This window comes from Hydra vulgaris, chromosome 14 (genome assembly GCF_038396675.1).
Source record: "Hydra vulgaris chromosome 14, alternate assembly HydraT2T_AEP".
Lineage (NCBI taxonomy): Eukaryota > Metazoa > Cnidaria > Hydrozoa > Anthoathecata > Hydridae > Hydra > Hydra vulgaris.
Window position 1 is genome coordinate 37,280,555 of NC_088933.1, and position 14,446 is coordinate 37,295,000.

At 26.3% G+C, this 14,446-nt stretch overlaps 1 protein-coding gene across 2 annotated transcripts in view; it reads right to left on the reverse strand.

The window, feature by feature from the left end:
* Nucleotides 1–423: 423 nt before the first annotated feature.
* LOC105849434 (uncharacterized) overlaps nucleotides 424–14,446 on the reverse strand; it is a 23,123-nt gene continuing 9,100 nt past the window's right edge. Inside the window, exons 4-7 of one of the 2 annotated variants that reach the window (XM_065817362.1) lie at nucleotides 2,797–2,916; nucleotides 1,908–2,295; nucleotides 1,675–1,711; nucleotides 424–1,485 (exon numbers count right to left, since the gene is read on the reverse strand). In XM_065817362.1, the coding sequence (XP_065673434.1) occupies nucleotides 1,072–1,485; nucleotides 1,675–1,711; nucleotides 1,908–2,295; nucleotides 2,797–2,916 (959 nt within the window). In that variant the 3' untranslated portion in view covers nucleotides 424–1,071. Of the gene's footprint in view, nucleotides 1,486–1,674; nucleotides 1,712–1,907; nucleotides 2,917–14,446 lie in introns of both variants that reach the window. The other variant, XM_065817361.1, reaches the window with a different exon arrangement.

The window sequence follows — 14,446 nt, forward strand, 5'->3', positions numbered from 1 at the left end:
GAAATGTGCATAAAGTGCAGTTAAACTTGGTCAAAACTTCATTGAAATTTTCAGAAACAAACAATATTGTTGATCAAGTTATAAAACCGTTAGATTAAGTTAAAAAGCAGATAGAAAATCTAGACTTTTATATATGCAACTACTAAAATGCTATACTTATAAAGTACATAAATAAATTTAAAAAGCTTTTTCTGTCCTTAACCTCCCAAATATATGTAACGTGAACTTAGTTTGGTTAAACTGTCAATTGACAATTATATTCTTTTGCAAAATAAAACAAAACATAATCTAGTTTTGAATATACCAAGCTACAAAAGCAACTTTTTTTGTTTAATTTGTAAATGATTCTACCTCATTCATTTGTGCATAAAATGAAAGATTTTGGAGTGCTGGGTCAAGCATAAGAGAGCAATTATAAAATAATTTTTAGTGACCTACGCAAAAGTTATAAAACTTTTGTGATTTTATTTTCAAACACTTTTTATACTTTAATCAAAATACATTCACAAAAATCAAAGTTTTTAATGAAATATTTCTAACCTGAAAATATTTAGAAATATTTACTAAAATAACTCATCAAATCTTGAATTTTTGTTTGTTGTGTAACTTGTAATGTAACTCGTTGTGTAACTTGTAATGTAATTTCAAAAATTTTAGTTATTATTGTAATTAAAAAATAATTGGTACTAAAAAACTCATTATTACAAAGAAAATTTTTCAAATAAATTTAAACAATAAAAGTTTTTAAACAAGCACTCCACAAGCGTTTCTTATGCAAATTTGTTTATTGCAACATTTTTAGGTCTAAGCATAACAAATTAAGTTTGACAAACTGTATTTTTATATTAAATAATGAAGTTTGTTGATAAAAATTATTTTAGAGTTTGCTGAAACTGGATCATTCTGGTATAGCATATGTATTTAACGTAGCATATCCAATTGATAAGAATTGCGCTTTGAACGTAACTTACTGCTATCGTACGTTCGTACTTACGATATCGTATCGTAACTTACTTATTGTGATCTATCTTTGCAGTAGAAGAATCATGTTTTGATATTAAGTTTTTATATCTAAATTTTGTTAACAATTGGAGTTGAACCACGTTCTATTGAAAACGAAAATGGGAAATCATTATCGCTGCTTTGTTCATCATCTTTTGGTACAGCTGACTCTAAACTTTGTGAAGCAGAAAATATTACACTTAAACGTCTGTTATTAACTTTAGTATCTTTTTTGTGATAATAATTTTTCTCAAGTATGAAAGACTCATCTAGCGACTTGCTTGTTATCTGCTCGTCTATTGGTATATCTTCTAGCCCATTTAATGACTCTTGTTCGAAGTAGTCATGATACAAAGGATTCGATTTTAGATGAGCGTTGTTCATCATTGATGCTGACGTGCTTAAAGAGTTGTTTTCCATTCGGATCATTGCAGCATGGTTGTTTAGAGAAACGTCTGTGAGGCTAGTTAGTCCCGTATCAAACTAATAATAATAATAAATGTTACCTTTGATACTCACTAATAGATATAAGTAATATTCAATTATTCAATTATAATTAATATAAAGTTATAATTAATTAATAATAATAATAATAAGTTATAATTAGAAATATTGATGGTGCATACAAAAATACCTTTAAAAACATACAAGTGATTTTAAAATAAAAAGTACCGTTTTTGGAATTTTAAATTGTGATTTTCTTCTTTTCCTAAAATATTTATATGAATGTATCAAACTAAATATATACACACATACATTGCCGATTAGCCCCAGTGTCCCCTACGTTTTCAATTTGTACTCTTTATAAATTAAAAATGTTTTTTAAAACAATTCAATAAAAATTTATATTTTAGCATGATATTAAAAACAATAATGTGTAAAATAAGTTTAATTATAGATAATACCTTTTGTATGCGAGGAAGCACGCGAATAAAAATACCAGTAAGAGGAGGACTGCAGAGACGCCAATAATGATTTGAGCTGCATAAGTCTTACTTATTAATGCGTCACTTTGTGGAGGAAGTATTGTTGTATTTTCTACATAGACATTTGATGAAATAGTTACTAAAGTTGCAAGGTACTGATTCGTAATTTTGAATTCAATTGTTGATTCTTTTGTCACTTGTGAGTAGGTTAGCATAGCAGTTTGTATTAATGGTGTTATAAAAGAATCAGTAGAATATAACTGGACAAAATTAGAAGGAGTTAAAATTATAACTGGACTTGCAATATCGATTGAACTAACACTTTTAGATTGATTTATATTTTGGATTGAACTTGTTATGCTATTTTCTATTGTAAAAACGGTTGAAGATGCATTAATGGTTTGAATTGTATTATAAAATGGACTAAAAACATTAATGGTTAGAAATTTAGTATTGTTGTATGAAGATACATTGATGGTTTGAAATGTAGTGTTATATGATGATGCATTAATGCTTTCAATTGTAGTGTTATATGGTGATGCATTAATGGTTTGAAATGTAGTGTTATATGATGATGCATTAATGCTTTCAATTGTAGTGTTATATGGGGATGCATTAATGGTTTGAAATGTAGTGTTATATGGTGATGCATTAATGCTTGTAGTTGTAGTGTTATATGGTGATGCATTAATGGTTTGAAATGAGGTGTTATATGATGATACATTGATAGTTTGAAATGCATTATTATATAGGCTTAAAATATTAGTAATTTGAAGGGTTTTATCGTATGATGAGGCAGTAAGGGTTTGAAATGTAGTATTGTATGGACTTAAACTAATTGGAACTATTATTGTAGTTAATTTCATACTTGAAGTAGTAGTCAACACTTTTAACGATGTTATCTCTGACGTTCTTGATATTACCGATGTTGATGCCGATGTTGAATATGCACCCAAATAGTTTGAAAATAAATCTGGATTCAATGGATCTTAAAGAAAAAAAAACTAAACTTTAGCAAATATTTCAAACAAAAATTTTGTTATACAAGTATACGTTTGATGATTTATTTATGTTTTTCAGGTTATATTTCAAAAAAGACTTAAATGTCGATAGCATCAATATAAATTGTTTTAAACCTTTTTTTAGCAATTTTTACATATTTTGTTATATAGTTAACAAATAAATATTTAAATAATTTTTTTTTTTCAACAATTTTTGTTTTTGTTTTTATTAATTTAAGAATTGTTAGATTTTCATTAAATATTATTTCTTTAACTAGTATTATATCTTTATTTAACATTATATCTTTATTTATTATTTCTTTATTTGTTTTATTTCTTTATTTATTATTATTTATTTATTATTATTTCTTAGTTCATTGTCATTTTTTTAATTATTATTACTTCTCTATTTATTTATTTTTTATTATTAATTTTTTATTTATTTGAATCTATTGTTTTTAGTAAATATTTATTATAATTTAACTTCTTAAAATTTTAATTTGACAAAAGTTTTAAATATTTATCAAATTTAAAAAAAAAAAACTAGTCAAAAAATAAAATAATTATTCCTTATGGGCCCCATAATAACAAAATGGGCCAAATAAAAAGGCTGTTATATATATATATATATATATATATATATATATATATATATATATATATATATATATATATATATATATATATATATGCATAAAAAAATAATTACTCCATCGAATCCATTCGAAAAAAATAAAAAACTTTTATAATGCTTATATAATAGCCCAAACTATATGGCTGTTAAATGCCTCATATTAGGAAAATATATAACAGCCAAATAAAATAGGCTGTTATATATATATATATATATATATGCATAAAAAAATAATTACTCCATAGAATCCATTCGAAATAATCAATTGGCAAACTGTAACAACAATATAAATGCAATATTAATTTACTTAATAACTAAAGCGCGTACACGAAATAAATGTGAAAGTAGAAAAACAACTAAAAAAGTACTCCTCAATTTTTATTTCTCTCAATTTTTATTTCAAACCAAGTAATTTTATTACAATAATAAATGAAGATCAAACAATAAAAAAAATAATTAACTATTCCTGTGGGAATCTAATAAAATTTCGAGCTTTTGCTTTAGTGGCACCTTAAGCTTGTGCACAGAATAATCAAAATTATTTGATTCTTATGCTTTTTTAAATGATATTTTAATATCTTTAATATTTCTGCAAAGCTTTTTTGTTTTTTTCATATTTCTTTTAATAATAGCCCAGTACTTTTCAATATCTCAATTCTAGGCAGTTAGGAGGATTTTCTGTTTTAGGCACAAATTTCACATTATTTTTTTAATACCATTCCATAGCTAGTTTACAATAATGAATTCAAGCTAAATCAGGCCAGAACACAGGTCTGTTATTGTGCGATTTAATGAGAGGTAAAGGCGTTTTTGTAAACATTCTTTAACATATATTTGACCAGAAAGTGTGGACTGAGAAATATAAGGTGCTGATTTTTTGCCACAACTGCAAATAGCTTGCCAAATCAAAGCTTTTTTAGAGAACTTGTCATGTTTTGTGCATTTAAATTTCTTATCCGTTTTTCCTCTGTATTTGGCTATATAATAAACATTTGTTGATAATTGTACTTTACTTAAGTTTCATCGTCTTCAATAATTCCGAAATTTTTAGAAATAAAATTGTCATACAACTTTCTGCCGCGAGTTCTTGCACTTTTTTGTTGAGTTTCAAAACGGTTGGGTACTTTTTGTGCTTTGAAAGAATGAAAGAATGTTTGCTTTTAACTTTTGCAACAAAACTATGAGAAAATCCATATATTTTTGCGCGTTTCCTTAGTGAAAGGCTTCGGTTATTCTTAAAGCTGTTAACCAGTTTTCTAACTAGTTTTATATTTTTAAAACCTTCCTTTCTTCCACCACCAGATTTGCGTTTGATCGATTTTGTTTGAGAAAAACGTTGAATAACACGACTAATGGTGTATGGACGTATTTGCAACGATTTTGCTATCGAATTGTAGTTGCTATTAGGATTTTGTAAATATTTGTGCATAATTTTTTCTCCCACGTCTTCTTCTTTTGTCATTTTTAAAACTAATTTCAAGTTAAATCCAAAAACTAACATATTTTTTTGAAACCACAACACGTTGTTAACAAAATTTAAAACAATTAAAAAGAATTTAATACAACCATTGAAAAAAAATGACGTACTTATTGTTTTACATTTATTTTGTGTACACGCTTTATTAATTACTTTTGCTTATCATTTTAGTAGTTCTATAAAGTTCCGTTATAAGTCTGTGTTTTTAAGTTTTTATTTTGGTATATATTCTATATAAAATTTATAGCACTTTCATTGGTTTTGTGTTTTTTTGTTTTGTTGAGTGAGTGTTTTCGACTTTTTCATTAAGAGTAGATTTAACCCTTAGGGCACTTGTTTCTTAAAGTTACGTTCTAAATGTCTTTTAAACGTTTTTTAAACGCCTTTAAAATGTTCTTTACGTAAGAATGTTTAGGAAACGTTTAAAAGACATTTAAAATACATTTAGAATGTAACTTTTAAAAACGAATGCCCGCTGGGAAGATTTTCCTGAAGGTTTTTTGCTTCATTTCAATTATCAAATATTAAACAGCTAAAACTCTTAAAGTTAAAATAGGAAAATTCGACCGTAAAGTACGTGAAGCACTCGAAATACAGAGGCACCAATGTTTCCCATCGAATGGCGGCATAAATCTCGATAATGGGCAATTTGTCAAAGTTAAATTTTGGACTCCGTTATTTATATTCTTACGTATAGAAAAAAGAAGCCATTCAACTGCTGACGCCAGTTAAAAAATGTAAAACAGGTATACGTACCGCAAAAAACACTGTTTCGCAAAAACCACAATGTTGGCTTAAGTAACCTAGCATGTAGAAAAAAATCCAGGATTCAGATAAAATTGATATATTATGATAGCTAATATGTTAGCCTATAATTTAAAGCAGCTTCAGTGTTTTTTTTATATGTTTAAAACTTTGGTATTTGCACTAGAGTAAAAATAGTGTAGTTTTTTTTATTTTGTAGGAGTCTAGAAGCCGTATCAGAGAATAAGTTTGCAAAATGTAGTTTTTCTTATTATAACTAGATACTGAAAAAAGTTTTTTTTTCTCAAGTAGTTATAAATCTTTATAACACCCTCATAAAGAAAGGAAGTATTATTGTTGTTTTTGGGGTACATTTTATAGAATTCACTTTATAAACTATGTTTTCTAAAATCTAAAATGGCTGCAGACTTTATTAAATTATTACAACAATAGATTACTACAATAATGTTAAGATAACATAGATAAATAAAATGGTACTTTAACTGATTACTTTAATTCAAAAAAAGATTATTGATTGTTGTTGCATTCGTTATAATGGTCGTATATGAGTCTTTTAGATGTGGAGAAGTGATGGTTCGCTGGTAAAAGCATAACCAGTTTAACACCATCAACTCTGCAACTCACTTTGCTGCAAATTGAACAGAGAACATCAAGAAAATTAGGACATTGCTTTAGGCCAAAAGCTTGACAGTTCCATTGTTTGCAAAAACATTCAACTTTACACTTAATATATTTTTCTTTAGTTTCTTCTTTCTTTCTTTAGGCTTCCTTTGTATGCTATATCTACGTTATTTTTTTCTAACTCTATTTGATTAAAAAAATTATCGTTAAACATTTTAGAGTACATTAGTTGCTTACAGAACGTATCTAAATACTAGAAAACAACTTTCAAGTAAAAATTTAGATTTTGCTTAGGTTCGAACACAAAGTAAGTTTTAATAAATTCTTGCAATTATTATGTTCTAAAAATGTTATTGATTTTTAATGCGTAAAAACCACGATGCAAATTTTGTTTAAAATGCTGCAGTGACATCTTTGGAATCAAGAGGTTACATAAAATCAAATATAATCATAGTAAAAAGCAAAAACACACGTATAGCCTATAAATAGTTATTTTAAAAACAACAATGTTGTTTTTAGGCATACCTATCTTGTGGTTTTTGTGGTGCATCGGGTATTTTCTCCAAGATTAAGTTAGCAGCAACTGGTTTTTTTTTAAAGCAAATCAAATAATATTAGGACACGCCAAATTTCAGCTTCATAGGTTCATTAGCTGCAGAGATACAATCGATAAATTGAAAGCGGTTTTTGGGGTACACATACAAAAAACAACAAAAGTTCAGTTAACAGTAACAACAAAACTTTTTCTTAAAAATTAATCAAACTAGCTGGGATTAATTTTAAGCAACTCTAAACACATTCAAAACAGTTTTTCTCAAAAGCAAATAATAAAAAAGTAATTGAGATGTGCTTTTTTTGGTGTTATTGCGGTACGTATACCTGTAAACTGTTTTTTTAATGTTCAAAATATTTTGTAATATTTTAAGAGCTGATGATGCTGGTGTCCATAGCCCAGTGAAAATTTCTCAAAATAAATAATTATTTATATTAAATAAATAATTATTTGTATTATTGTTAAGAGAATTCGTATTGTTTGATGCTTTCTTATTAATATAACATACACTCTTATACACGATGTCTTAACTCAAATCATATATATATATATATATATATATATATATATATATATATATATATATATATATATATATATATATATATATATATATAAATATATATATATATATATATTTATATATATATATATATATATATATATATATATATATATATATATATATATATATATATATATATATATATATATACAAATATATATATATATATATATATATATTTTTATATATATATATATATATATAAATATATATATATATATATATATATATATATATATATATATATATATATATATATATATATATATATATATATATATATATATATATATGATTTGAGTGTATATAAAATTGAGTATATATATATATATATATATATATATATATATATATATATATATATATATATATATATATGTATATATAGTTATATATAAATTAAACGTTGTAATTGTAAAACAATTAAACGTTGTCATGGCTAAACCCTGCTTTGCTTACAAGACTCGACATATTAGTTAATTGCTGTTTTTTATGATTTAAATTCAAGCAACTTTGATCAAATGATCTAAAAAGTTACAAGAACAAAATATTAGAAAACTGCCATTATATAATAATTTCACTAATGTCTTAAAACGGAATCACCACTAATTTATTAGATTTTCGTAAACTAATTGGTTTTCGATTTGATTTAATTTTCGATAAGCATAACACATTTTATTAGCAACCATAAAATCTATTTCTTTAATTTGAAATTCTAAATATATGTTTATTATCCTTTTTTTTATTTTTGTAATAGGGAAGAGTTTTGATCACTTCACATAGGAAATTTGCCTGCATATCAACCTACTTTTAGAAATTCTATTGTTTCGATGAAATTTTTATCCGCACCGCAATGAATCTCAACAAATATTACAAACAGTTAAAATGTCTGCAATTTATAAAATTTATAAATTAATAAACTATAACTCAATGCTTGAGCATAAATTACATAAAATTACGCATAACTATTACATAAAGTAATACAACGGAAGTTTCTAATTTCATTACTAAATTTCATTCTAAAAAATTTAGTAATGAACAATTATCTATAATCACAATATAATAACCTAATATAACAAAGTCATCCATTATTAACTAAAATATGACTCAATGTTAAAAATATTTGAAATAAAAAACCATTGTCAAATAGCGCTTTATTTGCAATACTGAGAAAATATCTCAGAATTTAATATTAAGAAATGCTACGAGTTAAAGCAAAACTCTTAAGGTAATATTGCTACCTTAAAAGATTATTTTTAATTTCTGTGCTTTTTTTTTAACAAAAGATTTTTGATAGATCAAGTATTTTCCTCCAATATCTTTTAAGAGGTCTATAAAATGTAACATCAAGAGGTTGCGATAAATTGGAAGATATGCAGTTATAGACCAGGTATATATATATATATATATATATATATATATATATATATATATATATATATATATATATATATATATATATATATATATATATATATATATATATATGTCCACTTCAGATTTTGTGGTCCACTTTCAGATTTTGTTGACCATAGATGGTCATTTTTATAAACATAACCAGAGACAAGATAAGCATGATTAACGTAACATACAATGCTCTACAATCGCTAAATTTTGCTTATTTTTAAAAACTATAGATTTTCCGTGTGTTTTCAAATTAATATTTTTAACATTTTTATACAAATTGGCAACTTGCACCAAGAAATTATCTAATATTTTTGTATAATAAGTCGCTATTGTAGCTACCACCGAATTTGAAATTTTGCACTCATTATAATATATATACCGTCTTGTATCAATTTTTTTTTGTACAAATGTAGGATAGTAATGCTGTAAAATGCTAAACAAAAATGAATAAAGTATTAATTTTAACAAATTTAATTCAACACAAATCAAATATCATTACACACACATATTTATTTGAAATATTTTTATTCAAGATTAAAAACTTATTAGTGTTTGCAAAAAAATCTTTACACATACATACATACACACATGTATGTACGTATACATAGGCGCTAACTTTTGATTTTGACCAAGGGGGCGAACGGAGATGCTGGTAGACAAAAATTTCCTCTGCCCACTCCTCCATCTACCTTAATCTACTTACATCATTTATAAATGACCCATAACTTCAATAAAAATACAAGAGGCTATTATCTATTTGAAATGCAAATAATAAGAAACAAAATTGATTTGATTTTTGATACAAGTTTATAATAAATGATAAAGGTACTTGGTAAGGTACACATATACTTATTCAAAAATATATGTGATAACAAATTGAGATTTTGTGGAACTTAATAAAAGACGTTTCTACATCAATATTTAAAATTATGATATTTTTTAATAACTTATGAACTAATAGTTTTTATAGCAAAAGTATTGCTTCGAATGGTTGTCTGTTTTACAAATTCATTACGAATCTTTCCCATTACAGAATATCCAGTTCTTCATTGTGACAATTGAAAATAGAAAAGTGATTTAATCTCTTCTGGGTCATTATATTTCTTAAATATGTCTTCATTCTTCTTAGCATAGAAAATGATGACTCTGTAGTGTATGTTGTTATTGGAACTGTCATAATTAAGTGCACAAATTTGTTTAGCTCTTTCAAATGAATTATGCTATTTCCATGTTATTTCAAAACATTTAAAGCATCCATGAAAGATGCTACTTTTAAATTTTTGTCTTAAATTAATGTGTTGAAACATGTTCCTGTGCAATTTAAGTCGATCTATATTTAAATCATCTTTATTAAAGTCACAAATTGTTTGTGGAGAGACTTTCAAATTAATTAGAAAAGACCCTACATTCAATAACAACAATTGGGAGTGAGAGGTAAACCTTAATGTTATACTGCCCAGAACAAAATCAATAGCTTCTTTGTAGACTTTATTTTAACGCTCTTTTACAGTGAAAATGTGTGGCTCTGTCAATCCCCAGTCAAATCTAATTAGTAGCTTTCTTTTCCTTGGTTCTTTAGGTCCACATAAACCAAGAAGTTTTCATTCCTCTTTTAAATCTTCCCACGTGACAGAATTAAATTTTTCTCTCATGTTAAAAATGGTGTCTTTTAATGTATTAATAATATCAGTGCATGTTTTTAAATGTAAACTTTCACTCTGGATAACGGTATTAGCTCTTTCCAAATATTTTAGGATGCAACTATAGTTGAAAGTATCTTGAAAGTTACTATACTAACTTTCAAGATAATAAATGTATATGTTTTATCCAGTTGCTTCACAAATCCGTTTGCTTTTGCTCGCGCCTTATTTTTTTCAGTTTTAGACAGTTCTGAAAAGATGTTTCTTAATTCCTTATAATTGTCCAGAATAAGCGATATATATCTCTGCATCCATCGGGTAGAACAAAATGATGCCAAAGACATATTGTCACTTTCTTGCTGAAATGTCTTGAATCAAGCAAGTCTCTTTGGTGATTCGCGAATGAATGTAATTAACGCTCTAGTAAGCTGAAGAATATCTCCAACCTCGATAGCATTCTTTATAAAGTCTTGGGTTACGAGATTTAGTGAATGCACTTGACAATGTACAACTAATGCTCTAGATTCAATGGCTCGTATTTTCCCTTGTCAGCCGTTATAAACTCCCGAAACATTACTCTCACAATCAAAGTATTGTCCTCTAAAATCATTTATGGGTAAATCTAATGTGGTTAACATATCACATATCATTTTGAAAAGGGTTTTAGAGTTAGTTTTGTCTGTTCCGTAAAAAAAAAAAATATTCTTCAGTTTGAAATGTGTCACGGTCGACCGATCAAACACGCAATGTACCATTACAGATATGTCTGAACTTCTTGTTTGTATATGTTTGCTCACTTGACAATAAAAATTGAAAAATAACTGATTTTATATAATGGATGCGGAAGGCTCAGCGAACACGCACAAAAGAACATTGCTAGAAGACGGAAATTTTTTTTTGAAAAATTAAATGCTAATTGCTGATGCATCCAGCATGCTAATTTAAAAAAAAAATGCTGTGAAAAACAAAAACTTACAACAAATACCTATTTCCAACAATAGACAAACAGTTAACACTAAAGACACAAAAAACTATCTATTTATAAAAAAATTCAGCCGCAACGAAACATATGCTAAAAAAAATCGAAAACTTACAACAAATACCTATTTCCAACAATAGACAAACATTAATTACACAAAATACCCTTCATATATAAAAAAAACATCAGCTGCGTTGATTAACGTCCTTGAGAGTTGAATAAATATCATTTAATGTTTCAAAGTTCGATAATTCTTTTAATATATATATATATATATATATATATATATATATATATATATATATATATATATATATATATGTATATATATATATACACACATATACATACATACAAACACACACATACACACACAAACATAAACATATAACTGCAGCTAGAAAAGTTGTGCATATGCCTATTTGGGTGTCACTTACTGTTATTAACACAATATAATAACTTTTAAACATAATACTATTATGTATTATACATTTAGTATAAAGGGAATCACTACATGTTTCATCTTTCAGGCAATTTATGTGTTTTAGGGTTACTTTAAATATTATTTAAAGTTACCCCAAACAATACCTCACAATATGCTAAAAAATGTGTACAACAATGTATGTTATGCTATAGCAATGAACAATAACTATAGTATGGTAACAAATTTCTTTGGATTTTATATGCTTAATAAATTTATAAACCAAAACTATGTAACTTAGACAAAAATCAGCTTCACGATCTGAGGCAGTGTACCAGGCATTTTTGGCCCTTTTTTTTGACAAAAAAATTCGAAATATTTAGATAGTTACTTAAGGAATAATAACAGTCAACTAGCAAAATAAAATGATTTATTTTGAGTACTTCGTTTCAATAAAACGCAACAGACTTTATTAAAACGCTGTTGAAGACTAATAAAAGAATCTATTGCCATAGATTTTGAAAAAATATATTAAACACTTTATACTTTTTAAGTAACAGCTTCATGTTTCCATATCGCCAAAGGTATAGAAAAAAAAATTTCTATGTTCAGAAACATTTCTCTTTACTTGTTTAAAAAAAAAAACTTATTAAAGCTACTGCATTTTAATAATTAGCGCAGTTAACTAAACATAATGCATAGAAACTTGCTCTAAGACCTTTCAACACATACCCAGAATTTTTTTGTTTCTTTGTTTATTCGAAGTAAATTAGGTAGGCTATTTAAAAGTTATAAGAAATTTTAATAAATTTTTATAGCTCAAAATTAAACTTACCAAGCAACAGAGATTAAAACAGTGCGAGACTAATAGTCTAATACAAACTTAAAAAGTTTAATGATTTATAGTCTTCCTTCCCCTTCTTTTCTTTAGAGTCTGGTTCCACCAAATCATAAAATATTTCTCCCCCTTCTTTCCTAGATGGTCTGGATCCACCAAATCACAAAAACGTAAAAAATTCCTCCTCCCCACCCTACTAGATGGTCTTGATCTGCCTCTGATTAAGGATTAGACGATCTTCTCTAACACAACTTAATTGTATTAAAAAAATAATTTCCACAAGCATATACATTTCATATATATATACATATATATGTATTTCAAGTTTCAAAAGTAAATTTGCAAGCAGAACTATTAACTTTATTAACTACCTATTACTATTGCTAAATTCAGTTTTAACTATTATTAGAATTCAGTCATTACAATTACTGTTTTAAATATTAACAATCAGCAACAGCTAGCCGTCGCTAATTGTTAAAAAATGAAATAATAATTCCTTACACGTGTTGACTTATGAACTGAAAACATGCTTTTGGTCAATATATTAAAATTTAACTTTTGGGGCTGTTATATCATAAAAATATTATAAATGCATTTTAGAAGCTTTTATTTGAAGCATCATTTAAAATGCCTAATCATGCGAAAGAACACGTTCATTTTATTAAAATGTTTTGAGTTTGCTGTTTCAGGAAAGACAAGGATTTAAGAACTTTACGCAATGATAAAACAACACAAATAAATTTTAATAAAAAGAAAAAAGACTACTCGTACCAAAAAAAGGCTTGCTTAAAATAAACCATACTTTACCTTCATAACAGTGTTATGAAGGTAAAATTTAATTTATATATAATACACTTCAGTTAAAATTTTGTTACATTATTTTGGCAGTTAGATTTAATTACTAGACATACGCTATGATATTTAAACCTAAATACTAGATTTATCAGAGGGAAAAAATGTGAATGCTTTATATGTGAAAATGGGTGCAAATCAAAAATATAAGAAATATTGGCCCCTATGGTTGAATTCGTTTCGGGAAAACCTGTTTATGAATGCGTTGAAGACGGTTCAAATAAATCTGCAGAAAGACTTGCTTAGATTGCTATGCTCAAGTGTCACAAGGAGTTCCACATCCCTGTACGAAGGTAGAAAAACAAAAGAATTTGACGGCCAAGATAACAATCCCTTTACAACGCAAGAAAAAGTTCTGTCCAGTTTTATCAGAAGATTTGAGCACAAATGAGTCAGGGATTACTTTAGTTTTGAAAACGTTTTTTTTTTTTTGTAATATAATTGAAGTTGCAAACTTTAAACTTATGCAAGTTAAAACTTGCATAAACTACGACAATTATTCGTTAAATAGAATATAATTTATTTTGTACATTTTATATTCTGTAGGCTTAAGTTACTAATCTAAACAAGCTCTCGAATTTATTCACCAGGATTTCAATCAGTTTTCACGAACAAGAAAAGTTGGAGAGCACAGTCCAAACTATATTGAAGTGCTAAAAAACGCAGTTGTTGCTAACAACTACAAACACTTTTAAAGTAGCTTTTAATTTGGAGGTAGCTTGTACAAATTAACCTCCTATGAATAATTGCTTAAGATATGATGAT